At 36.0% G+C, this 26,323-nt stretch overlaps 1 protein-coding gene across 3 annotated transcripts in view; it reads right to left on the bottom strand.

Annotated features, from left to right (window-relative positions):
* CEP120 (centrosomal protein 120) overlaps positions 1 to 22,520 on the bottom strand; it is a 39,813-nt gene extending 17,293 nt beyond the window's left edge. For 2 of the 3 annotated variants that reach the window (XM_084305198.1, XM_084305199.1), the window contains exons 1-15: positions 22,374 to 22,520; positions 20,390 to 20,546; positions 19,346 to 19,460; positions 18,265 to 18,406; positions 15,046 to 15,194; positions 13,101 to 13,298; positions 11,200 to 11,427; positions 10,768 to 10,984; positions 7,987 to 8,164; positions 5,695 to 5,844; positions 4,701 to 4,883; positions 2,024 to 2,120; positions 1,788 to 1,940; positions 1,218 to 1,307; positions 550 to 642 (exon numbers count right to left, since the gene is read on the bottom strand). In XM_084305198.1, coding sequence (XP_084161324.1) covers positions 550 to 642; positions 1,218 to 1,307; positions 1,788 to 1,940; positions 2,024 to 2,120; positions 4,701 to 4,883; positions 5,695 to 5,844; positions 7,987 to 8,164; positions 10,768 to 10,984; positions 11,200 to 11,427; positions 13,101 to 13,298; positions 15,046 to 15,194; positions 18,265 to 18,406; positions 19,346 to 19,460; positions 20,390 to 20,546; positions 22,374 to 22,425 — 2,202 coding nt within the window. In that variant the 5' untranslated portion in view covers positions 22,426 to 22,520. Of the gene's footprint in view, positions 1 to 549; positions 643 to 1,217; positions 1,308 to 1,787; positions 1,941 to 2,023; positions 2,121 to 4,700; positions 4,884 to 5,694; positions 5,845 to 7,986; positions 8,165 to 9,394; positions 9,509 to 10,767; positions 10,985 to 11,199; positions 11,428 to 13,100; positions 13,299 to 15,045; positions 15,195 to 18,264; positions 18,407 to 19,345; positions 19,461 to 20,389; positions 20,547 to 22,373 lie in introns of all 3 variants that reach the window. The other variant, XM_084305200.1, reaches the window with a different exon arrangement.
* Positions 22,521 to 26,323: the final 3,803 nt, after the last annotated feature.

Raw genomic sequence — 26,323 nt, 5'->3', positions numbered from 1 at the left:
TCCCTAGATGTGGGGTGTTCAATGACATCCAGAAACAGTGGTAGCTACTGGTTTCTCCCTCATCTTCTTTGGTCCTGTCACTACCAAAAAATACAAAATAACGATTCTATCATATTGCTGGATGACAAAATTTGCACAATTGCAGTTCTTCCCAGCATTCCTTGGCACCTCCTATTTGTTACAGTGGTAGGTCTAGCAATTACTGTTTGAAGTAAGGCACTCTTGTACACATGGAAAATGTTTACTATGATAGAATACTAAACATAATTGAGATATAATGTTACATAAATCTCTCCACTGACACTAATTCTGTTAAGAAACCTAAGCTTACAGTTCTGTACTTGTAACAAATCACGCACAAGTTTGCTTAACTTCTATTTCACTGAATATGTATAGAGATAACAAACATTTAGCTTGAAAGTGTTAGTGCTCATCTGTGCATTAGTATGAATGTTGCTCTTTTAGTTCTTATACACAGGTCATAACTGCCTCCATATGAAAGAATGGATAGAAGCATCTTAATCGAAAAAGTGACCAAGCAACTTTTACCTCTGATTCAGCACTAAAAAGATGTCGCTCTCGCTTATCTAGATCCCTCAAGGTTTTCTGAAGTTGTTCTTCCAAAACAGTATATTCTGCTACCTTTACAAAAACAAACAAAAAAACATTTTCTTGCAATAAAACATAGGCTTTAGACAGCTGAAGAACTTAAAATTGTTTGTTTGATATAAAACATGGACAACATTTGGTTCACAAGTTTACATACAAAACAAATCTCCAGCTTCCAATCATGAAATCATGGTGGAGAGCTTTTCTTTTATTAGTGAAAATAGGTTAGTATGCTCCAATTGGACTGCTGAAGATTTTGACCATGCAAGCAAGAAGCCAGCAAAGCTGAAAATCCCCTGGAGTCAGCAAGCTAACCTACAGGATTTTACAGTAACAAATATTCTGTCTACATATCATCATAAAAAAGGTAAACAACCTAGTAAACAACCAATCTAGTTCAAAATTAAACAAATGTACCACTAGCCTTGGTGTTAAAATGAAGTAAAAGACCTCTGATTTTAATTTTTGTACTGTTGTCTAAATGCATACGCACCTCTAAGTCATAAGGAGGTATCACAGACCCTTGTTATAGTCAAAGAATCTTGTCAAAATTTGCAGTAATGAGACTTATGAGACTCTTCAGCAAGCATATAAACTAGTTTCCTTACCTTCTTCTTCACTAATGCTTCTCTCTCTCTGTCTCTTTTCTTCCATTCTTCTGCAAGTGCTTGCATATGGGCCATCTCCTTCTTTTTAAGCTTTTAATAAAAGGAAAAGAGTTCCTAAACAGAAACTCAAATCAAAATTGTTGATAGCACAACTTCTACAGAGTACTAAAAAAATGAAGCCTGGAGCAGTGAAGTAAAAAAAAAAAAAAAAAATTTTTACAAGTTTTACACTGACTTACTGTAACTCAAATGATTTTGATACATTTGTTACTCTTAAAAACTAATTGCAAAGCCAGCATAAGTTTGAGGAAAAATATATCAACTAATAGAAACCATATTCTCACTCTCTTAACCAAGATGAGACTGTAACAATCTTCACTTTTGAAGGAAACATTTATAGGATAAGTGGAATGACTTAATAAGTGGAAGAACAGCAGTAGAGTGACTGAGAATAAATAAATGCATAGTTAATATTTAACAGCAATAACTTTCACATTGAATATCTACTGCATTTCATAAGTCATGAAAGAATTGTGACAGTTGGGCAGTTTAGGAAGTAGGAGTAAAGACCTGATTTTCAAAGATGTCTTCTTGCATTTCCTTCCACATTTCTAACTCCAGTGCTGCTTTGTATTCAAGAGTTTCTCGAGGTTCTGGCTGGTTTTCTGGGACACAAGGAGGCTGAGTATGGGGGGCATGCCGCTGCTGACCAGCACCTACACACTGATATAACAGTGGATCTTTAGTTAGAAAGCCAACATTTCAAAGCGTTCAAGGAAAAATGCTAAAATTAATGCAAAATTTACTTGAGAAGAATCTGACACCAGAACTTCATGCATTTTCACAAGCCCGTAGTCTTCCAAAGTGATGGCATATGAAAGCTCTGCTATTCTGTTGCCTGACCTGAAAATTGTATCAGAACGAAAAACAGTCAAAAATACTCAGTGTTCTTTAAGACAAGTAAAGCAACAAAGCTGAATTGCTAGAAGGTTCTGTGTAATGTCAGGCAACTGTTGCTAAAGTCTGTGACAACACAGTCAGGCTCTCCCATATATAGAGTTAACAAGTACAAATTTGTGCAACTATAATAAGCTTTTCTGACCTTAACAACTTGTAATTGAGAACCTATTTAACTAACATTTTGTCACAATTGACTCATCCCTGTAAGAACAGAATGATAGAGATATTGTTCTTGTGGTCATAAATCTGTTTAATAAGTCTACCTTTTGAAAGTATTGTGCTACTGAATTCATTTTTAAGGTACTCAATTTCATTAGTACTGTATTGGTGGTGTTAGTTAACCATAACTTTCTAATGTCAGGTGACAATATATTGTGGATAACATCATTTGTTGTAATCCATCCTTAGATTCCTAAAAAAAAAAATACCATTTCCAGATGTTTCAGCACAGGCTTAAATCCACCTTAAATCCACCTAGAGGGGGCCTTACAGTAAGTATGGTAAGTATCTGTCCTAGTACAGTGAGAAAGCGTCCAGATAAATATTTTAACTAATGATGGTGTAAAGGCAGTAACAATATCCCTCAAAACCTGGAAACTGCAGTTTTTGACAAAAAAGCTTCGAGAATTCACCAGTGAAGTTTCTTTCACTGGAATTTCTTCTTCCAGTAAATATAAGTAGACAACATATTTTTACAAAGGTGCAATCATCTACGCTATCATTCTTTTTCAAGGGAAATGAGGGGCTACATTAATTTATGCAAAGTGAAAACAAATTACTGCATTGAGTTATTATAACTTCCTATCAGTCACTAATAAAAAACAAGATAAATAATAAAGGTAGCAATAATTATTCAGAATTCTGAGGTCTGTATTTTAAGTCAGTTAACATACCCATCTAGCCTTGCTCTTGTTGGTATAACATTTTTTATAGTGGTATCAGAACAGCAAAACACAGAGCCAATTACATGAATTTGAGAATGCCATCTAGTGGTTTTGTGCAAAAGCAGGTTTTATTTTAGCAAACTTATTTGTTAAAAATGTCAACCTTAGTGTCCGCTGAGATCATAAACCAACTCTCCACTGAATCAGGCCACACAAAAATTTAAAGAGAGACAGAGATCAATTTAATACAAGTTTAGGAGGATGAAAGACAGGCTGTGTTAGTTCCCTGAAGTTTCTTGTGTCAAATGTTAGCATGCTTTACTTATTCATAGGATTAGAGGTTTAACGCTGACCTCAGTCTTAGTGGAATTTTTGTTTATTTTTAAAGGCATAATCAAGTCCTCACCATACAGAAGATGAGGGTCTACACACCGATTTCTAGCACAGTTCACATTTTCAACAAGGGCATTTTATTTAATTGGGTATTTATTTCTTTGATCTGTGTGTGAAGATTACCCAAGATCATTATTATAGGATATAAACCAGCATACTCTAGTATCAATGCAGGATTGCACAATATATCTGTGGTAATTAAATTTTTAATGTTTTGGATGCCTACTCCCAACTCCACTGCACCACACACACCCCTATTCACCAATACAGTTAGCACTCTTTACTAAGAATATTTCCTATACAGGTTTCAGCCATCCAATTTAAAGCACTGTCTCACAAATGTGAGCTATTAGAAGACAAACCAGTGCAAGGATGGGGGTAAATTTGCAGGGTAAGGGAACCAGTGTGAAAGTGATGGATTTGTGTTCTGTGAAACTATGGAGTGAAATGTCAAATGAGAAAAGCAAATCACCATTCTGCTGGCCTCAGAGTGGAAAGCTCAGGTTAAAAAGTGCTAAGTTTAAATGACATATTTAACTTTCAGTTATTTTCTCTGGTCCTTTAATTTGTTTCCCAAACTGTTCACTTGCCAGGCAAAAAATATAGATTTGGCTTCATCTAAAACCATGTGAGTTTACAACTGATTTCCAAAATACTTACAGACCACCAAAAACATTTTACACTTAAAAATAAATAGGATTTTCTTCAAATAACACCAGCCCACTTTGTGAGACCTCTCAATTCTGTTGATAGCCACTATTCTGTTTTAATTTCAGGCTTCTCTATTTCATTTTTGGTATCTTATTCTCCAGAGCTCCTAATATGAAAACAAGCAAGTTGATATATTAACAGTAGGTTTAAGTATGTATGCATTGACAGAAATATTTACATGTATGTATAAGTTTCCATCAATAGTAATCCTAAGTGTATGATTTTTAAGATTCAATCACCAAAACCTCTTACTTATTTTCTGCTTTTATCAAGAAAACCTAAGTGTTGCAAGTAATTGTTAAAAGGTGAAAAATTAAGAGTTATTTCTTTGTCATGTTTTCTGCTGCAGGGCTACCAATGCAGATACATAAACAAAACACAGCCTTTATAAGTACTCTCAATTTCTTCAAATTTATGTTTACCTTTTACCTTTCAAATTTATAAATCGAGAAAGTTTGACCTTGTTCACAGAAATACTAAACAAATAGTTCTTCAAGGCTTGCTACAGAGTAAAAAACTTTTAATTAGTTATTACCCTTGTGCTGCTGTGACACTGACTGTTTCATTGAAAGTCTGACGCCAACATTGTTCACCATTACCACCCAAGAAACGTGTTTTTTCTGAAGCCAAAACATTTGAAAGCTGAAGTCTGGCAATCCCTAGAAGCATGTCTTTAGTTGTTTTATCCTTGTGCCACAACTCAACCAGCAGAGGTAATCTGAAACAATGAAATGATTTTCACGTCAGTCACCAACAGAAGACAAATGGGACCTCATGTTCAAAAAGGCAATTCCAATCTCAGTGCTGGTCAAAGCAACAAAATGATACAGCCTTACTGCTTTTCAGAGGAGTGAGATTCACAAACTTTGTCTTTTTCATCACTTACTTCGCTGAAGTTATCATTCTTTCCTCCATTTATTAGCAAGAACTACATTGCAATGAAAATGATTGACTGAATAATCTTAACAGACCTAGATCTTCATTTATAAATACCTACATGTGAACTTCAGTCACTGTCACTCACGGAATACATCTGTGTTTTTCCTTTCAAAACATCACAATTACAATGATTCTTTTAACCACATCTAAATCCCCTATCAAAAGCATGTGGGACTACTGGAAAACTGTGTCAGAATTCACAACTCAACTGTACTCAGCCTTCCAGGTTTTCATATTTCCAAAGATGAAATATGGATATGACTGCCATCAAGTTAAAAAAGGAAAACAGAGCCAACAGACTTCAACTGGCATAAATATGCTGTGTTAGAAGAATTATCAAACCTTTAATTTAAAAGCTTACAACAGCAGCAAGCAATGATCCCTGCATAAATACTCAGAGATAAAACCAGGAATTTGAGTCCTCGTCTTTCAAAATAAAGAAGGAATGGAAAGAGAAGTGCATTAAATATTCATGTTGATTCCTAAGTTCTCAAACTCAAGATCTTAAGTAAAATACTTGAACCTGACTGTATTTACAGTGAAAGATAAAACATTCAAGCTAATTAAGATAAAAGAATGTAAGTTATCACCTGAAGAATGTATCTTGAAGCTGATGAGGTGTAGTTGCAAAGTCAAATGCACAGTAGGACTGTGGAAGAAAAACTTCCATGTTCTTCCTGATTTCTGTGGGTGGGCTTGTCATAATAGGCGCTGCACTGCCAAAAAACGGATACGAGTACCTAATAAAGGCAATAACAAAAGCAGTAAAGTAACACTTTAAGACATTTTCTGCATAGACTTCTGCAAAAATAAGACTAATTTAGAATCCTTTTACTGAAACACAGGTAACATAAAAGTAAAAACTGCACAAATGTACCTAATAGTAGAACTCATCTCTCAAATAATGTGTTTTCGTTTACACCAATACCCATCAAACTTCACTTATATTTACTGTTACTTTGATAAAAAAAAAAAGCTTTCGTAATCTGTATGGATGTTTATAAACTTGAACTATTCTTTTCAAATTAAAATTGTATCTCTCATTTTATAAAATAATTTAAGGAAGAAGTATTGTGCTCATATATGGATTGTTATTTGAAAACATTTTTTACCATTTACAACTAAGACTTATCAATTACTGCTGTTGAACCAAAGTATAAATATATACCAGAATCGCTTGAAAATCTGAGTCACATTTGAAGCATTTAGTTTTTAAATGTCCACAGTTCAACTGACTGAAAGGAAAGACACATCCTTTTACAGACCTACAATGTCACCCAAAACTACTGTACTGGCAAATTGAGTTTGTGATAAATTAAAAAGGGGAAGTCAAGAACTTGTTGAACGTTGATTTGCTTGAACTGATAATGCTAGCTGTAAGCTGAGTTGCTAAAAAAAATAAAAAAATAAAAATAAATGCTGTATCAACAGCTGCCACTTATAAAGTTTAACTGCTTAGGCAGATTTGTTAAAAGCTTGTTTAAACCTGAATTAAACAACATTCCCAACATGCTGTTAAATGCAATTGTTTACCCTGCAGCTGATTGTAGTTTTTAAGTGTTATGTTTTTCCTTTCAATTTATTGCCACATACATCAGACTAAAAATTGAAGTGCAAAAACAAAACCTATTTCTTATCCCTATTTTGAAAGAAATAATTTTGAAGTGTTATCTGAATCTGCTTTTATGTGAAATTCATAGCCATTTTATGTTGTTTTACACACACACCACTTTATAATGTAGCCTAAACAGAAAAATCATTAACAATAAAAATCTATATTAGTTGTGTTTCAAAGTATTCCCCCAACCATCTTTTTGCCCCATTCAAAAAAGCTTAAACTCCGTCAAGAATTTATCATCAAGAACAGATTTCCCAGTGACCAGCTAAAACTATATTCAACCAGATTGTTAAAACAAGTGGCAAGCAAATGCAGACCTTTACAGCTACAATTATCTAACTTCTTCAAACAGAATCATACATGAGAGATGTACACTGAAGTGGCCCTAATGAAAACCAGAATACAAACTAACTGCTATGAACAACATGTATGCTGTCAAGAACTAAATATTATTCAACCAGGAATTATTCCCCACCTCTCCATTAAAAAAAATAATTATAATAATAATAATAATAATTCCAGTATCTATGAACTTTTGACCCTAAATTCTATGGAAAACCTGGAAGAAAAGTAAGAAGCTGATAAAGTCTCTCTCTTCACTAGCAGAGTGGAAAAAAAAAAAAAAAGACTAAACTAAAAATACACAACATGAATACAGAAATAGGGGCTTCAATGCCCTTAATTTTAACATCTTTTAGTCTTTACTCCTTCAAATTATTTTCTTCCCTGCTAATATATATTCTCTGGAGCTTATGCTCCAGAAATACTCCCAAATTTTTCTTTTGCATTAACAGCAGTAACAAGCTTATTTCTATAAAGCTGTTACAAACCAGCACTGAAATTCTGTACTGTTGTCTAAGGCACAAAATTCATGTATCCAAAAAACTTTTTTTTTTTTTTTTTTTTTTAAACTCCAAGAACCAGTGTAACCAAAAGATGCTACTTCTCTCTACTAAGATTTGAATCCTTCCTTTAATCCTAAAGAGGATTACTCATCTCCTACAGACTGAATATTGATCTATTCCTCCTGGGCTCTGATATTCAAGTGAGAGATATAATAAAACAACACTGCAGGCAAACTGTTATATGCTGTCTTTAATACTGCAGTGCTCAGAAGTTTAGTGATGAACTAGTTGAAAATCCTAAAGCATTCAGCTACTCATGATAAAAATAAGGCATTAGCCTGCAAACTGACTATAAAGATACTGTTTTGAGAAGAAAAACACTTATTACCAAGAATAGGATAAACAAAAATAAATCATACCGTAAAATGCAATTTATTGGAAAACCAACTTCCAGACCACGTATACTTCGTAAGTCTATTGAAAAACAAAAATGGTGAGAGGCTGCTGGAATGACAATTTTCTGTGCTGACACAGGCTCAGAAGAACTGGATGCACCCACTGGGTTGGACTGAGATGCAGCTACTGGTGCAGCATCAGCTGAAAACACAGAAGAGAACGTGCATATTACTTGGGGCATAACAAATTATTAAAGATTATATATTAACCACATCTCATTTTGTATGCAAGTACAAATAGGTTACTTCCTGAAACATTTCAATTCCTTGTAATATAAACCAATACTAAAATAACATTGAAAAGTAGCCACTCTAAATTATTGCTTCTAAATAAATATACTTTAAATCTTCTTGAAGAAATAAAAATAGTTTAAAACTTAGAAGTTCTGTAATATGTAAGTATATTTTACTCCAAGAAATTAAAAAACTATTATCTAACATACTGCATCATTCTGCAGAACTGAATAAGGCTTCGGTTTCAATAGTATGCTTAACTGTTCCTTGCCAAATTAAGGGCACACAGAAGAGGCAGGCTTATAAAAAAAATAGTAATTTAGCTTTCTTCAAATTAACTAAACAATTTAGTTTGGAACTGAAAGGGACAGAGCACCTGGTCAACCATAGAACTTGTGTAAGAAAGCATCAACTACTGCTCCCAGGCTAAGGATTAATTTGAAATAAAAACTGAACTGCTCTAAGTCTGCAAAGCACATCAGCTCATGCATGCACTTTGACAGGATTGCTCCTGTTATACCCATTTTATAATTCGGGCAACAGAAGCCATGCTGTAAGTAGCCTGTTCAATTGTATCAAGTCAGTCACAGAAGTAATGCAGATTTTTCATGTACTTAAACTGGGGTCTTAGCCTCCCCACTACCTGTTTCAAAAAGCAAGATGTCAAACTACAAGTTTTAAAGACATGTCTCCAGAATGCAACTCCCAGAAACATGTAAGACTAAAGAAGAGAAAAAGGCAAGAATGGACAGAGGAGAGCTTCTGCCTTCTACTGCTAGTTGTTCTGATCTAAGATGTTTCCACTGTTGTGGAAAAAATATATCACTACTAGCATTGACGGTTTTCCTGATGTTTTATGAAGTCTTTTGTTTACATTATCAACACAAAAAAAAAAATTTCAGTACTTCAGTATCAGATAATCAGCATAGTGTAGTAATGAAATTAAATCTTTTCAGTCATTTAGGTAAGAGTTTGTCACAATTTTGCTTTGTGCAATTAAATGGATGAGTAGAGCTTTAAGGCTCTCACAGAGAACATAAAATTGCATATAGTCTTCAGTTAAAATTCATTTAAGTTGCTGCTATACTTAGATTCCATTCAACATACTAACTGATTTTGATAAGTTATTTTGCATTACTGGAATTTTGCAGATCTGACAATAGTGGTGATTTTGTTCTGCTCTGCAATGTGATAACTGGCATCTCTTCGGTGTACTCTGTGTTAACCTCTTTGCAAGACTCAGTCACCAACCCTGAAAGATAATTGTAAAATGACAATTCATTTTGCCAGAAGCATGAGCAGTAGCAAAGTTACTATAAGTAAAAAGCATAATTGGGATTTTCTCCCCCAAACTGGTTGCTGGGCTTATAGAAAGTATCAAAACTTTATATATAAGATAACCCATGTTTAGATAAGAACTGTTAGAATTAAAAGAAACTTGTCTGAAATAGTGGATAAATCCTGAGAACAAGTTCTAGGGCACAGATTTTCCTCTGCAGACCTGGACCTCTTTAGGACCAACATCAAAACAACAGTGATACAAATGCTATTAGAAAATAACTATTAGGCTTTACTTGTATACAATCTCTTAAGACTATGCATACCCAGTAAAATTTAGCAAACAAGGATTATTTTAAGTATTATGCTTTCATTATGGTATTTCTTCCCCTCCTGTCTCTGCTTCTCAATTTCTCCCCCAGTCAGTCTACAAGCTAAGTAAAACAGGGCAAAGCATGTATGTAACAATAAAGTTTTTTCACGTAACCGGTGTTTGGGAGGACAGACATTTTCTCAATGAGAGCCCACCCCCCCCTTCCTTTTTCCGTCTTTTATTGCTGAGTGTGACATCATGTGGTATGGTATATATAAACCAACCCTTTGGTTGGTTTAGGTCAGCTGCCCTGATGATGTTTCTTTTCTCATCTTTTTGCCCACCCCCTACGAGGGTTAGAGACAGTCCTGATGCTGTGCCAGCACTGCTCAGCAGCATACACAACACTGGTGTGAAACCCACTGCTGTTCTAGCTACAAGTGCAGAGCACAGCATTGTATGGGCTGCTGCAGGGAAAGTTAACATCCCAGCCAGACCCAGTACAATTCATTTCTTTAGAATTTGAGCTTCCCTTAAAAATCCTACATTTCCCCTACTGTTTTATGTAATAATATACTTGAACCTTACACCACTGCTACTCTTCCCTGAAGAAATCAGTTTCTTCATGGGTTTGCACTGAAACTTGCATTTTCAAATTCAGGTAATTTCAAGTGTATCTGGAATTATTTTTCAAGCTGAAGATCATCCGTATCATTTGTAATCCACACATCAAATCTCCAGTTCAGATCTTCCATGTGCTTTCAACAACTACCATGTTCAAATTACATTTACTTTCATCCTATCACTTATTCTACATACATAATTCTTACTTGCTTAGGAATTATGACAACAAATGAGCAGTACATAATCCAAGAATGACTGCACTTAGCAAGTAGGGAGAAAAAAATTGTATCACATACTTGTTTTTTTCAGGTTTGTGCCTTTTTCAAACTTAAGACTTTCCACTTCACTTTCTGTTGCTTCATCTTCTGTTGGGGAAGAGTGGTCATTCTGAGATGGGACATCCTTGGATGTCTGCTGCAGGCCCTCTGTTTTTCCACTAACAGGTGAAAGAACTTTCTTCTGTGGCTGTTTAGGTTCAGTTGGAGCATTTAGGGGAATCAAAGGCTGTAGAGGCTGAAGAGATATGGTCCTCATTTATCATGGCTCCATGGAAATAGTCTGTTTTTAACATTTAACTTTGAGATTTTTTTTATGACAGAGAAGTTAAACAATGAAAAGATTAATCATAAAAGCAAGTTTTTTTCAAATGGGTACTTAACTGACTTAGAAATAACTTCAGACATGAAACTGCAACAATAACTAAATCAAAAATAATGAATAGCCTATACCTGTACATTTAAGCTCTCCTTTTGCAGAACTACAGATACACCCACGGTAGGAGCCATATCCAAGGGCAACTGTGGCATCTTTTGTTTAGCTCTATTTGGTGGAACAAGGACAAATGCTCCTTCTATTGCCACAGGGTGCTGATCAATTTCCACGCTTCCTTTCTTCAGTAGTCCAGACAGGGGTATTTCAGTGCTTCCAAGAGACTGGTCACCACAGCAAAGATGAATCTGTATGACATACCAGAATGTAACCGGCATATGCATTTCCACCAGAACTGTCTGTCAAAGCTCTGCTAGAGGCAGCAAATACAACAAAAATATCTTCATCCCTCGTCTAGTCCCTATATGCTGACAACAAATATTTTGAGGAGTATATTTCAATGCTGAGCAGGTAGGATTTGTCAAGTACTAGCACAGCAACAGATCATTGCTGGCTGCCCTCTGATGACCTGTCATGTCATCCATTCTGGATGACAAATTTAGTAGCTTGTGCTTTTTAAATACACTACAAACTCTTGCTCTTAATGTGAGATGCACAACCATGATGTACAGGACAAATAAAGCAAGTTCTCTGAAAGCTCTGTCTTTATTATATTTAGACTCCACTTAAATGGCAAGGATATTCGGAATTAAGTCACCACATTCTTAATTCTTTATCAGGATCATTATTCCTTTCTCAAACCTTGTCTCAACTCTTTCGTCCTTCCGCAGTATAATATTTGCCCATATAAGTAAAGGAAGGATCTTAAAATTTTAGAAGTCACTCAGTGAAAGTTAATTATTGAAACTTACACACCAATTTGTTCGTTTGTCCAAACTCTTTTAAAAAGCAAACCACAGCATTGTATTCTGATCCTTAACATTTAACATACCTTTTTTCCAGAAAATGAATACATTAATGCCAAGAGGTATAAAACTATGTGTATATACATATATTACTATATTAAGGATCAGAATACAGTGTGTACATATATTAAATACTTTGTTTCAAGGCAATAGGTTAGGGTAAATTCCCAAACACATCAGTACCCATGTTTCTCCAAGCATTAGAAGAATATTTCAAGTTAACAAAAAAAATAAAAAAATTCCTGTAACATTTTTAAACTAACCTAGATAACAAAACTAAAGTTGTCTATACAAGTTCAAATCCTATAATCCAGTACAGAGGAGGAAGAAGAAAAAGACAACTTTAGAGGGCCCATACTCAGAATTACATTCTGTCACTGTCTTATTTACCAGCTGTGTTTAGAAACCCTGTACTATCCTCAGCAAAGTTGTCTAATTTTGTGATCACTTAAGTGTAAGCCAAAGCAGATCATCATAAACACTGTCTGTCATATTACATAACATTCAAAGTTAAAGCAACAAGTTGTTGCTAAAGATAAGCCACATCCCTTAACAGCCCAAATATTGCTGCAGTGTATGTAAAAAAGCATTTGGCTGAGAACTGGAAGAAAGCCAGACCTCTTATTATTCACAAGCCCTGTTGATAGCATGGATTATAGAACTTATTCAAGAGTTCACTCCATGGCTGGCATGGATGAGGTTCTAACAGGCAGCACTAATCAGGGCTGTGGGTTTGAGATGATCTGATTTCCAAGGAGGCTTCAGAGCACTCAAGAATGTCCTGTTTCATTCATTCTACCTTACATCATGATGTGGAACCCAGTTCACTATATACCCATCATTTAAGAAAAAAAAAAAAAAAAAAAAAAAAAAGCACTTCATCTACACAGAAAACTTGCTGCTATAGCATTTCCCTCATTAGTATGAAAACCAAGTTATAATACAATCTTGTTCCAGAAAAAAATATTTTCCCTTTCAACCAGAGATAGATTCTGTTTCTTTTATTTTCATCATTTAATTTGTTTTCCATTCACATTTGAAAAGTAAACACTTACCTGCAATTTTGACTGTGCACAAAGATAAACTTGAAGAACATCAGCTGTACTACGTATTCGAACTGAAGCTCTTTCTGGCTCAAAATTTGGATTAATTAAATCAGTGAAAGTTTCATTTGTTACGTCATTTCCCAGTAACGAGTAGTAGAAAAAAAACTCAGGCTGTCGTTCAGGAAGCTTCATAGTACTAGGAACTAACTAAGAGAGAAACAGAAAAGAAGGAATCTTTCATTATTGTACAGCTACAGCAAACTTCAGGCACTACCTTGGAAACTAAAGGGCTTATTGTGATCTCACACTTCTGAGCAGCTATCCTGAACCCCAGTTTACAGTTCCAGCAAAATTAAAAAGAAAATTTTCATGTTAACATTCAAATAGAATTCAAAAACAGTTAACAAGGACACCAGAAACTTTCAAAACGATCCCTTTCAAGCTACTAGCAACATATACTAGAACCAAGGGCTGTAAATGATACAATATAATCAATAATGGCAAGCCCTGTACAAATATTCAAGAATAACAGCACCTCCACGAAGTATTTATAGCATAAATAAATTCCGCATCTATGTAACAATCTGCATTGTTATAGCATAACTTATGTGACTGAATAAAACATTGGAACATTCAAAAACAGAGCTTCTCCCTCCTTTAGACATTGCAACCGTTGAGTTCAAATGGCACAAACTGCTCTGGAGTGATCAGTGAATTTATTTCACACACCCCTGTAATTCTGGCATTTAAAGTTACATTATTTTCTCTGAAGTGGATATGACCAAGCAAAGTTTGTCATGTACTTTGAGCTACCAATAATTCCAGACCATTATGAAAGTCACAACTTCCAGCCATCATAACTTGGGCAAGCCTGTACTTTGAAATCAGACAATGCAGAGAAACCTGAAGAGCGTATCAGTGTTGTGGTACAGAACAGCTTGGACACAGCAGCTGTCTAAAGCTGAATTAATCACATTAGCCTGACACTTTATCCAAGCTATTAAGTCCTTCCCTTAAGCAACATATAAACTCTACCACTTCATACAGACTGAATTTAAAAGGTATTTAATCTTTCCAGAACTTTTGCATATGGCCACTACATTCTATCAAATACTAAGATTTATCAGCTTTCAGATAGCCTTTTACTTTGAGTTCAGTTTTTAACAGCTGTACAAGTAGAAAATTAAGCCTACCATACAACTAGCCTGGAAGAAACAGTCACTATATTTAGCTGCTTTCCTCTGGACTTTCTCTGAAAAACAGCAAAGTATACAATATGCCTGAGAGCTTCCCCAAAGCACACTATTTCTGTCTGAGTCAACCAAATCCTTTTGACAAAATAGCAGGGGCTTGAATCATTTAACATGCAGGGTGACCAGGGACCTGAAACCCTGTATTGTTGCACTCTTAAAAGAATATATGTCAAACAGAAAACTGAAGCCAATTCCAAAGTTCAAGATCACCTTTGGTTCTAATTTTAGGCAAACTTTTCAAGAACCAGTCTGGGAAGGTTTGAAGTTGGCCCCTTTCCTTTAGGGAAAGCAGCTCTGATGGTGAAGTTTAATAATCCAACATACTTGCTATATTGACATTTTTACATTTTTGTAGAATAGTTCATAAGGTAAATCTGCTGTGGTCCATACACATTTTTTTAATGTTACAATATAAATTATGCACTTTAATGTAATGCATAGTTTAAAATTACAGTTGTAATGCCTCCCCCCCAATTCTGATCTTTCATCTCTAATTTGACATATAAATACTACATAAATGTTTCAAAATTCAATTTTTTATTAATTCAATATTGGGACAAGGCTATTTATTACAAGCAACAAGATGAAGTTGTATCTTCAAATATCCTAGAAATTAGAAATAGAAATAAGGCATAGGAAGGCAAAAATACAGGCATATTTCTATAGTACTTCTTCAAAACTAAACTGGCCATGAAACAAACCTGTTCCAACTGTGTGGCAAATGCAATGGTTACAGACAAAACAAAGTAGTCTCTGCAACACTCTGCTGGTCCAATCTGATGATAGCCCTCTTCTTCAATCAGGACCGGTACAATACTTTTAGGGTCTAGTCCAGAAAGAAAGGCAGACACTAATAGGGAAGAGAAAAATTACTAACTTAGGATGTTATACAAGATTCCTGCAGCAATTGATAATCATAATTTTACCTTTACTTACCTGTAATTTCTCTTACCACACATGTAATGAAGATCTTTTGATTGTTTTCAAAGCATTTCATCAAAGCAAAAGTTTAAGTATACTTCACAATAGCTACATTTTTTTTAGATAATTTCTATTTAGTGGACACATTGTTTTGCACACTGCTATAAAGAATGTTAGTTTAATTGTTACAATGATGAGAACTTAATTTCATAGGCTGAGTCCATCACACTCTTTCTTCTTTGACTTGTCAAAAAAAATGCAAGACAGTAATTGCATATGACAGACTAACTGTTGACAGAAGCATGATGTTTCACTCCACTGAGCTTTCGAATGTCTCATTTGAAGACTTAGATGAAGTCTTCAGTGTATAAAATAGTGGAGACTTGCGTTAGAGGTTTTTATAATACTCTAAAAAATAGAGGAAAATGGTCACAACAGGACTCAGACACAGGTGAATGGTATTACAGGGTGCAAGCTCCATGGTCACTGTTTCTAATGAGCCAGCCTCCAGCAACATAGAGGTATTTAAAGTAAAGCCAGTTAAAAAGAGCTGTAGTTAACTTATTTTAGTGTGAGTTAAAATCATGCCACTTTATATACACCATGGACTACAAGCTGACTGGTCAAGTCACTGAACAACAAAAAGAAGCATTGATTTTCTCACCTGTATTTCTTTATCAGAAGGAAAAATAAAAACTGAACAAATATGCAATATGAAAAACACTATCTACTGCCTGCTAAAAATACTATCTACTGATCACTGCTTTCCACCTGCAATTGTAAGATCCTGACAGCCCATATGCTTTCAACCTCTAAAAACGAACTCTAAAGTGAAACAAGTGAAATCTGAACTCTTGGTCAGACTTCAGAACCACAGACTATTAAACAGCTGAGACTGAAAAAGACAGTTTACTTAGTGTAACAGCCAGTTCAATTCCTGGGACAGGCAGAATTTCTAACATCTGCTGCATGCCCCAGCCAGGTAGCCCAGTAGCCTCGATACATCTAAAATCATTGAATTCACTTATGATCCAATGTAATTTTGAAACTCATCTTCAGAGCTAAACATAAACAGAAGAGCTCTTGAAAGCAAGGAAACAGGGAAACCACAGTTATTTGTAGAGCTACAATGAGACAGTATTTAACAAAATAGTTTACACATACTTTGAAACAGTAAAATGAGGCAATCAGAACTGAATTAAATAAAATAATACTTACAAAAACATGTTATACAATGTATTTTATGCACGTTTAGAAGACAGGGCATGCAGGGCTTGTAGTTGTACATAATGCACACTTAAAATACTACTTAAAATACATATCTCTAGTTTCCACATCCTACATTTTTTAAAAAAAGATACGATATAAAAATCGGGGATTTAAAAAAAGAATGACTACTCAAGAATAAACCCTTTCCATTCTAGTTTACCAGTTACCACTCCATAGTACCAGTAATTCAATACATTTCAAAGCACCTCAGATTACAGCAGACTAATAATCGCACAGCTCTTTTGATGAGCCAAAAGGCACAGTTTCAGACACTGTAAACATCAGACCACTCAGGTCAGTGAAGTGAAAATCAAAGTGCATGAATTCAAAAAACAAGAACATCCCATTAGCAAACACAACTAGAACTGGGTGGTCTAGTGTTGTCATATGCAATGCTTAGAATATGAACCTTAAACCTGTGAAATTCTACATGCTTGTTTTCCTCCATTGTGTAAGTATGGCATTGACTAATTTTTAGATGGTAAAAACACAGGAGGCTTGCAAACTTGTTTGACTTCTATCTCCACAAAAAACAAGAAGTAGAAGACAGTGCGGGGCGAAAGGAGAAGGAAATTCCTATATCATCTACCAGTGTCATGACAGGTTAGACAGCTTGTAGATCAAAAGGTCACAAAATAGGTAGTAGAGGCAAAGAACATGATTTGTTAATTTATTATAAACTTAAGAGTACGTAAAATTCCTGGTGCTTTGTTGTGAACATGAAAGGAGAAAGCTAAGTAACTGAACTCCTTAGCTACTCCTGCAATGTGGCTGAGAAGACAAAGTCAGAGCCAGAAATCTTGGAAAAACACTGCAACTGAGTATTTTGTTTTTACAAAACCACTGATGTAGATGATGATGATAAGCAAGTTACTAATGCAGAATTGCAAAAGAAGTTACCTTCAGGGCAGGAACACAACGTATCAGAACAAATGCAGGAGAAAATACACCAGTCTAACGAAGGCTCAGTTTTTAAGTGGAATAGATTTTTGGGTGAGGGAAGGTAAATACATGCTTTTTTGTTTTAAACACAAACTTTTAAGGGGATTTAAAGAAAATAAACAACTCACAAAAAATTCCCAGACACAAGACTTACTGATCAGCACAGCACAAATTAAGACACTGGCTACTATATTACTGTCAAGTAATACTCAAGTTCTAACAGACTTGACACATTTCACTAATTACTTTTTGAAAGAAAAGTACAAAGGAATCAGAACTAGTCCCAACAGTTAACTTAGTGTAGATGCTACAAATATATCTTGTAAATGAACACAATGTGAGTGGTTCAACTTGACAAAAAAAATCAGAAAAGAAAAGCAGTCTACCCAACAAACAGTACAGTACCCTACTGTAGGACTTGCAATTTCAAGTCCAAACTAGTGAAACTGCTTTCTGTGAAGCTTTCTTATTTCTATGTTTACAGAACTTTCTAAAGCCCTGAAATCTAACCAGAGTGAAATGCCATTAGTACTGAGTCCCTGATCCTGATTTGAAAGACCAGTTAATTTGCATCTCAGTCCACCTGAAATCACACTATTACCAAAGTAAGAAATCCTATGAGTTATTATCACAAGACATGTTTTCTGTATGTATCATGTAGTGTTAGTTAATGCTACAATACAAAAAAAATATCTTCAGGCTCAAACAACATGTCTGCAACAAGTGATATGTTGATCTGTGTCACAGGAACACCTTTAATTCAAAGCCAATAACAGCATGTTACTTACCCCTCCCTTCTCTAGGGGGTGCCTCCTTTGCTTTAAAACCATCCACCAATGCTTTTGTATCAGTTTCCAACACCACACCTACTTGTATTTCGGATTTAAATTTAGTGTACTTGTTACTAAGCAGAGGGTACCATTTTGGTGTCTGCATAAACAAAAACAAAGGCATTTTAAAAGCAGAAGGATAATTAAAATATGGTCACAGAGAACAGACATGCTCTAGTATTTCTACCTTGTCACTTACAGAAATGTACCTTGGCATTCATTTCTAAAATGAGTCTGTTTTGAGTACACTACTACACTAAATATGCCATAGAATGGAAAAAGAGTTGAACATTCTTTTCAACTGATCAGCACAGTAGACAAGTTAGCAAGCAAAATACACCATAAATCTTCACTTAGAAGAGAAAACTTTCAAGTTTTCAGCTGCAAGGGTGCAGAATGCATTATATGAATCACAAATCCTTATGAATTGTGATTTAAAATAAGAAACCAGGGTCAGGTCATGATCTACGTCAGAATTTTTTTGATCAAGCACAACACAGAATTTTCATGAATGCTTTTTATATAGACAATATAAATGTCCCATGTCTGTCCCTCCCCATCCAACCCCCCTGCCATGTAAGGGGCTAGAACCCCTACAACATCTTGCACAGAAACACATTAAAAAAAACAAACACACACACACCAAAAACAACTTCAGGCTCTAAAGTCTTGATTTGATGGAGACTCAATTCACTTGCTCAATAATAACTTGTAAAAACTTACTGAAGTAGTTGGTAAGTGATAGCAATGCTTTAATACGTTGCTTAGAATTCTCAAATTCAGAAGTGCACAATTTTTTTTTAAATATACATACTTAGCTTTCTCATATTGTAGATCATTCTATTAAGATTAGTACAAAATTGCTTTTGTTTGCCCATGTTCTTACATAGTCAATAGCACTTTATTTTTAAAGAGATCTTAAGTAGGACTCATACTCCTTCAAAACAAGACTCAGAAGTTATGTCTTTGCCTCGATTCAGATTCTACTTTATCTGTAGCAGCACTGTTGTGAAAACATCAATTTGTAAAGTCTTTATACCTGTTTCTTTTCCTGCACAGCCCTTAAATCAAGTACAATATAGCCTATATTCTCTTTAGCTGAAGATACAGGATCCAATGCAAAACACTGGAGTTTGATAGGTGTACGCTGCAGCCTGTAAGAACATTTCAGTTGAAATCCAAGATGCTGAAGTTATTTCTGCAGTTAGCTCACAAGAAGTATTTCACAAGTTTCAAGCATACCAAAAACAATTTATTGAAATTCATAACATAGCTAGTTCTAACAGGTCAGCAACTGAGTTTACACTGAACTTCCAAAAATTCAGCATGAAGCAACAGAGAATGAGCAAATGAATAATTTTATAAGAAGAGTTTCTTGGGAATTTCACAAAGCCTCAAATGCTATTAATAAGAACAGTCATGTTAAATAAACCCAATCTTATCGATGTGCAAGAAATAAGTAATGCAACTTGCATTAAACTGCAATTACACTTGTGAGAAAAAGATTTTTGCAAAGCACCTAGAAGTTCTAAAAATACAGATGAAGTGGCTAGCATAAAATACATTCAGCCATTTTTCTTTCCTCAAAGTTAATATAGCCTTTTGAACTTATTTGACACATAAAAGTACTACCTCGATATTTTCAGTCAAAACCAATGACATGTATGGAAATCAAATCCAATTTCTCAGCTTTATTTGAAATCTTCAAAGAGATTTTACATAGGCTTTTCAAGCTTAAAGTTAACTTAATTCTGTGTCATAGAATACAATACATAAGGGAAGCTTGAATCCGATGCTTAAACTATAGCTTTTCTCATTTGACTTTTTTTTTTTTTTTAAAGTACTATAAATGGAAGCTTTAGAAGCTTTTAAACTCACTTATCTTTCACACATGACTTTAGTTTGCTGTGGAAACAAAACGGTAGATCAACATATAGCTAAAAGAAGGCTTCTAAGAAAAAATCCAAAAAAGCTCAAGTGAAAATAATACAAACATTGTATTTCAGTAGCTGTAAGCACAAGAAAAATAAGTTGAACTCCAGAGCAAATTTAATTTATTTCAGATTTAACTTTCCACAGTTACCTGTGCTGATGAAGTGCTTTCCTATCAAGTTCCCAAGCCAATTCAGTGGCAAATTCTGGCTGATCAGTATGCTCTACAGGATCAGTAGCCAGCTGTTCACCATCAAACTTGGCTTCAACTATAAGCATGTACTTTGGTCGTTTTGGAAAATAGCGCCCTGCAACAGAGTGTAATAGCAAGACATCATAGCTAAAAAAAAAAAATGAGAGCTCATATTTTCATCTTAAATGATTACATAAAAATATTTCCCATGTTTCTCGTATCTTCCCTGATATACTCTAAGATTGGATTTTAAGAATGTGTTCTTACTATTTAAAAGTTTAAAACAAACCATTTGTGAAGCACGCAGAAACAGTGAGATATTAAGTAACATATAATAATTAACATAATTCAGAATTGCAATTAATTATAATTAATAAACCCAGCAACCAGTATGATTTAATTTTGATAAACCTATGACGAGGAAGAGATCAAGCCAACAGGTAACAAACAGGAAAGTTTAAACATTCTTCCTTCATTACAGATTTGATCACTGTCTTACATCAAAGCAGGGAACATGACCTCACGAGCATAGTGAAAGGTGTTTTTCCAGTTACTTGTGATTTCAAAAAAAAAAATAAATCATTATTGGATTAACAGAATGTTTAAGGTCATACCATGTGACAAGATGAAGGGAAACGGCCTCAAGTTGCACCAGGGGAGGTTTAGGTTAGATATTAGGAGAAACTTATTTACTGAAAGGGTTCTGCTGAACTGAAACAGGCTGCCCTGGGAAGTAGTCCAGTCACCATCCCTGAAAGTCTTCAAAAGACATGTAGATGTAGAGCTTAGGGACATCTTTCAGTGGTTCAGTAGACTTGTCAATACCAGGTTAATGATTGGACTGCACAATCTTAGAGTTCTTTTACAACATGAATGATTTTATGATTTGTCCTGGATTCATCACCATCCTATATTCTGCTTAATAATTTCAGTGGCAAAATGAATTGTTAAGATTTGCATATTTCACCAAATGGGAAGGGGCTACATGCCTTTCAGAAGACAGAATCTTAAGCTTTAAGTTAAATTACCTTGGCAAACAACATAAGTAGCCAGAGAAATAGAATCATAGAATGGTTTGGGTTGGAATAGACCTTAAAGACCTTCTGATTCCAGCCCTCTTGCAGGGACGCAAGAGGAGCCTCCTAGAGAAAAGGAGGCTCAGGGGCGACCTTATTGCTCTCTACAGGTACCTTAAAGGAGGCTGTAGCGAGGTGGGGGCTGGCCTGTTCTCCCACATGCCTGGTGACAGGACGAGGGGGAATGGGCTAAAGTTGAGCCAGGGGAGTTTTAGGTTGGATGTTAGGAAGAACTTCTTTACTGAAAGGGTTGTTAGGCATTGGAACAGGCTGCCCAGGGAAGTGGTGGAGTCACCATCCCTGGAGGTCTTTAAAAGACGTTTAGATGTAGAGCTTAAGGATATGGTTTAGTGGGGACTGTTAGTGTTAGGTCAGAGGTTGGACTCGATGATCTTGAGGTCTCTTCCAACCTAGAAATTCTGTGATTCTGTGACGCCTCCCACCAGCCCAGGTTGTCCAAAGCCCCATCCAGCCTGGCCTTGAACACCTCCAGGGATAGGGCATCCACAGCTCCTCTGGGCAGCCTGTGCCAGCGCCTCACTGCCCTCTGAGGGAAGAATTTCCTCCCACTGTCTAATTTAAGTCTACCCTCTTTTAGTTTATATCTGTCACTCCTTATCTTATTGCTACACTGCCTGATAAAAAAATAATTGTGTGAAGTAGGTCATAAAATTAGGTGGAATAATAGAGCACGTTACAAACAGAAAGCACAGACACGCCCCCAACAGCAACAACAAGCCCTCACTAGCACAGTCAGGCACAGACGCCAGCACTCACAAACTCATTCGCAGACCGCTGGCAGCGGATGGAGAACGCCCGCCCACCGCGAGCAGAACCCTACGGAGAGCCCCCGCCGCCCCGCTCACCTTCCAGGATGGAGACGACGATCAGCAGCCGGTCGGCGGCCCTGGGCACCATCGCCCCGCTCCGATCGGATCCGGATCCGCTCCGGATCCGCTCCGCCGTCGGGGTTCCGCGGGGCTCGACCGCAGGCGGCGGGACAACGGCCGCCGCCTCACGGCCTTTTAAACGCCAACCGCCGCCAACCGCCGCCTCCCAGCGCACTTCCGCCTGGCAACGGCGCGCCCCGCCCGCCGCTCCGCCCGCACTTCCGGCAGCTTCTTCCAGCCCGGTGATGGCGGGGAGGGGGCGGGGGGCGGCCATGCCGGGGCTGGCTCCCTCGCAGCCCTCACGTTATAACCTTCCTGTGGTAACGCTGAGGCGTTACGGCCCCTTTCCTTGCATTCTGTGGCAGGGCAGTCTGAATAAATTCTAGCAAAACGCAACGTTGTCGCTCCTGCGTCGTTTCTAAGGTGTTGAATCTTTAATGTGAAGTAGTAATTCAGCAGTAATTACAGGAGTGCATGCTACCAGTATCTTAACTTACACATATACCTTTTTCTTTTGACTTTTTAATGCAAAGGAAAACCTTCATGTTGATTTTTTATTATTATTTTCACATGACAGACTGTAGTAATAACTTTGTCCTGACACAAAAACCTTCAATTTAAAACATACTTAACATATATAACACTTAAGTACAACTTCAATTTAAATACTACAAATATTCCACGAGTTGCAATTATAAGGAGATGGCGAACCACCTTCTTTTAGCTGCGGTTGATCCTAGTACTGAAGCACTGTTCAATGAATTTTCATAATTCTGAATGGAATGTATGAGTTGTTTCTGTCTGGTGCTTTCTGTCACGGCACCTTCTGTTGTACAGCACTGCATTTGATACTACAGCCCTCTACCTCACATTTGCAGTCATGGTTCTTATATTCTTAACATTATATAAGCTTCTGAAAATTAGGTCCTAAATATTTTGGAAAAAACAAAAACAAAAACAAAAAACGCCTGGAGGCAGACTGCTGAAAAGTGAGTAGCTTTGGCTATAGAGGGGACATGTTTACAGAAGCTGACAAAATGTACAATTTACCTGGCAGCCTCTTTCATTTGAAAATTGATTTCTCTTGGAGTGATTCCTGGAAATAACATCATCTTCTGGTGATTTACATGAGCTTATTCCATATCAAAGTGCTTCAGCTTGTAGTCAAAATAAATTAGTGTCAGTAAACAAAGATTTATTTATTTTTTTAAATAACGTTTGCTCTTGAAATTAAAGGCACTAGTGCTTTTTCTAGGTGAAACAGCTACTTAAGGTTTCTTTCTAATCAGGAAAAGGTGTCTCCATTTCCTCATAATGTTCAACTATATTTCATCAGTTTTTTTTTTCACTTCAAGTTGTGGTCTTCCTTCACTAATTCATACTTTTCTGTATTTTGTCTCTCTAACCTTCCTAATCCTGTGAGAGACTTTTCCACTTTCATTCTTACCTTCTCTTCAGTCCAATCATAGAATCATTCTGGTTGGAAAAGACACTTAACACCATCAAGTCCAACCAATGGATGGACTTAGCACTGCCAAGTCTACTACTAAACCATGTCCCTAAGTACCACATCTACACATCTGAATACCTCAAGGGATGGTAGCACAACCACTTCTCTTGGGAGCCTGGTCCAATGTCTCACAACCCTTTCAGTAAAGAAATTTTTCCTAATATCCAACTTAAACTTGAGGACATTTCCTTTTGCCCTATGTCTTGTTGCTTGGGAGAAAAGGCCAACCCCACCCTTCTACAACCTCCTTGGAGGCACTTGTAGAGGGCAATAAGGTTTCCCCGAAGCCTCCTGTTCTCCAGGCTAAACAACCCCAGCTCCCTCAGCTACTCTTTATAAGACTTGTTCTCCATACCCTTTGCCAGCTTCATTGCCTATCTTTAGACATGCTACAGCACCTTGATGTCCTTCTGGTAGTGAGGGGGCCAAAACAGAACACAGCAGTAGTCTGATTATCTTCCTCTTTAAACAGTCTTTACAATCAATTTCTATCCTTTTTAATTAATTTTGTTCTAACATATACTGCTTACCTGAATAAGACTGTTGTTATTTTTCTCACCACTTTTTTTTTTTTTTTTTTTTTTTTACCCCTCCCTTCTTGGTGTGGGGAGGATGTTGGTATCTAAATAATCTCGGGTCTCTGAGTTCTCTCTGTTAGCCGTTTTCTGTGATTTCGTTAAGCTCTGCTGCCCCTCTCTGAACTCTTAATTAGTCCACACCCATCTTCATTGACAGTATCTACAGCTGGATAGCCTGTATCAGGTGAGACCTTGTACAACAGAATTACTGCTTGTTTTCCTGCATGCTCTGTACTTTTTTTCTTCCGAACTAGTGATGGAAAAACAATTGCCTCAGCATGTTATTGTTCTTGGATTTGTTTTCTGCCTGTTTAGCAAGCTGAACTGTTTCAGCAAAGGGTCAGACAAATGCCAGGGCTAACATAAAATAATGAGAGGGTGTGGCTAACTGCTCCTTTATGGGTGTTTGGGATCCCACAGAGCAAAGCGTGTTGGATCTCCCCTTTCAACAACACCAAGTCATTAAATCAGGTCAGTTACCTTGTGAAACTTTATCCTTAGACACCATGCAGTAGCCTGATATGTTACAGGCATTAGTTGTGCCAGGAGCCTAATCATCATTACCCTTTTTCTAGTAAAGACCTAAAAATGAATGAGTAATAAAGGGAAGGGGAGGGGGGAGGGAGAGAGACATTAAACATATTTGGTCTTCTGCTTCATTTGTTCACACTGTTTTGTAGAACACCAAGTCTTTTTCTTTAATCTTTACCACCAAATAATGCCTTTTTTTTTTTTTTTTTTTTTAATTGCAATTTTATAAACTTGCCTGGTTGTACTTCAAACTCATGTGTTTGCCAGCCTAATACTCTTCTGCATTTTTGGCTAATCCTCCAATTCTTCCTTAGTTATTAGCCTAGCTCGTTGAAGAGCTTAAGTAAACTAGAATTCTTCCTAATCTTTTTGCTTGAATACCTTGCATATACATTTTTACAGAGTTTCTTCAGGGACTACAATCTCTCCTAAACTACTTTTCTAATAAACATATTCCCCCTTCCCCTTTCCTCCCCCCCCAAAAAAAAAAAAAAAAATTACTTATTTATCCTTTGAGTTCACTAAAATCTGCTTTCTTTAAATTTGTTATGCCTTTTTGAAAGGAATGTTTTGACACGCACGTAGGACAATCTGATAACTGTCAGATCTCCATTAATATATTGGAGTTGGAAAGGTATCTAAGCAGAACAATATAGAGACAACTATTGTATTAATAAGATGTTAAATGTTACCATGCAGCACACTCATTTTTAATTACTTGTGACTTTGTGTTTAATCTGTCCAAAAAAGATGCTTAAAAATATATATATATTTCAAAGAGTCAAAAAATCCTCACTAAGAACAATGAAACTGTTTTCTTCATAAAATACCCTTTTTCAAATGCAGTCAATTTCTATCAGATTATATGAAACGTTATGTGGAAGGCAACATGTTTTTCCATTTTCTAAATTTAATTGTTTAATGCACATGAGGCAAATTAATGCCATTATGCTTCTCCTTGAGCAATAGAATTAGAACTATAACATTTTCAAGATCCATTTGCCAATTTATAATCCAATTTTCATGAAGAAGATAGAGTCTGTCCAGTATCTTGTGCTTCATTACTATCTTCATTTATCCCACATCACTATGGAAACAGTATAATTAAAATTAGGTAAATACAAATGATTAGATAGCTCAGGAAAGCAAATGAAGTAGTGAATATTTGACACAATATTTCAGTTAGTATTGGTTACTGAATTTTCTTCATACAGTAAATGGTTGAATTATTGTATCCATATATTATGACTATCATTATTAAATGCTTTAGTCAAAATTCATTGCTTTCATCTTCTTGTTCCAGAGGT

Source organism: Netta rufina (assembly GCF_964035555.1).
Source record: "Netta rufina genome assembly, chromosome: Z".
NCBI lineage: Eukaryota > Metazoa > Chordata > Aves > Anseriformes > Anatidae > Netta > Netta rufina.
Note: the sequence above shows the minus strand (reverse complement) of the source record. Positions and strands in the feature narration are given on the sequence as shown.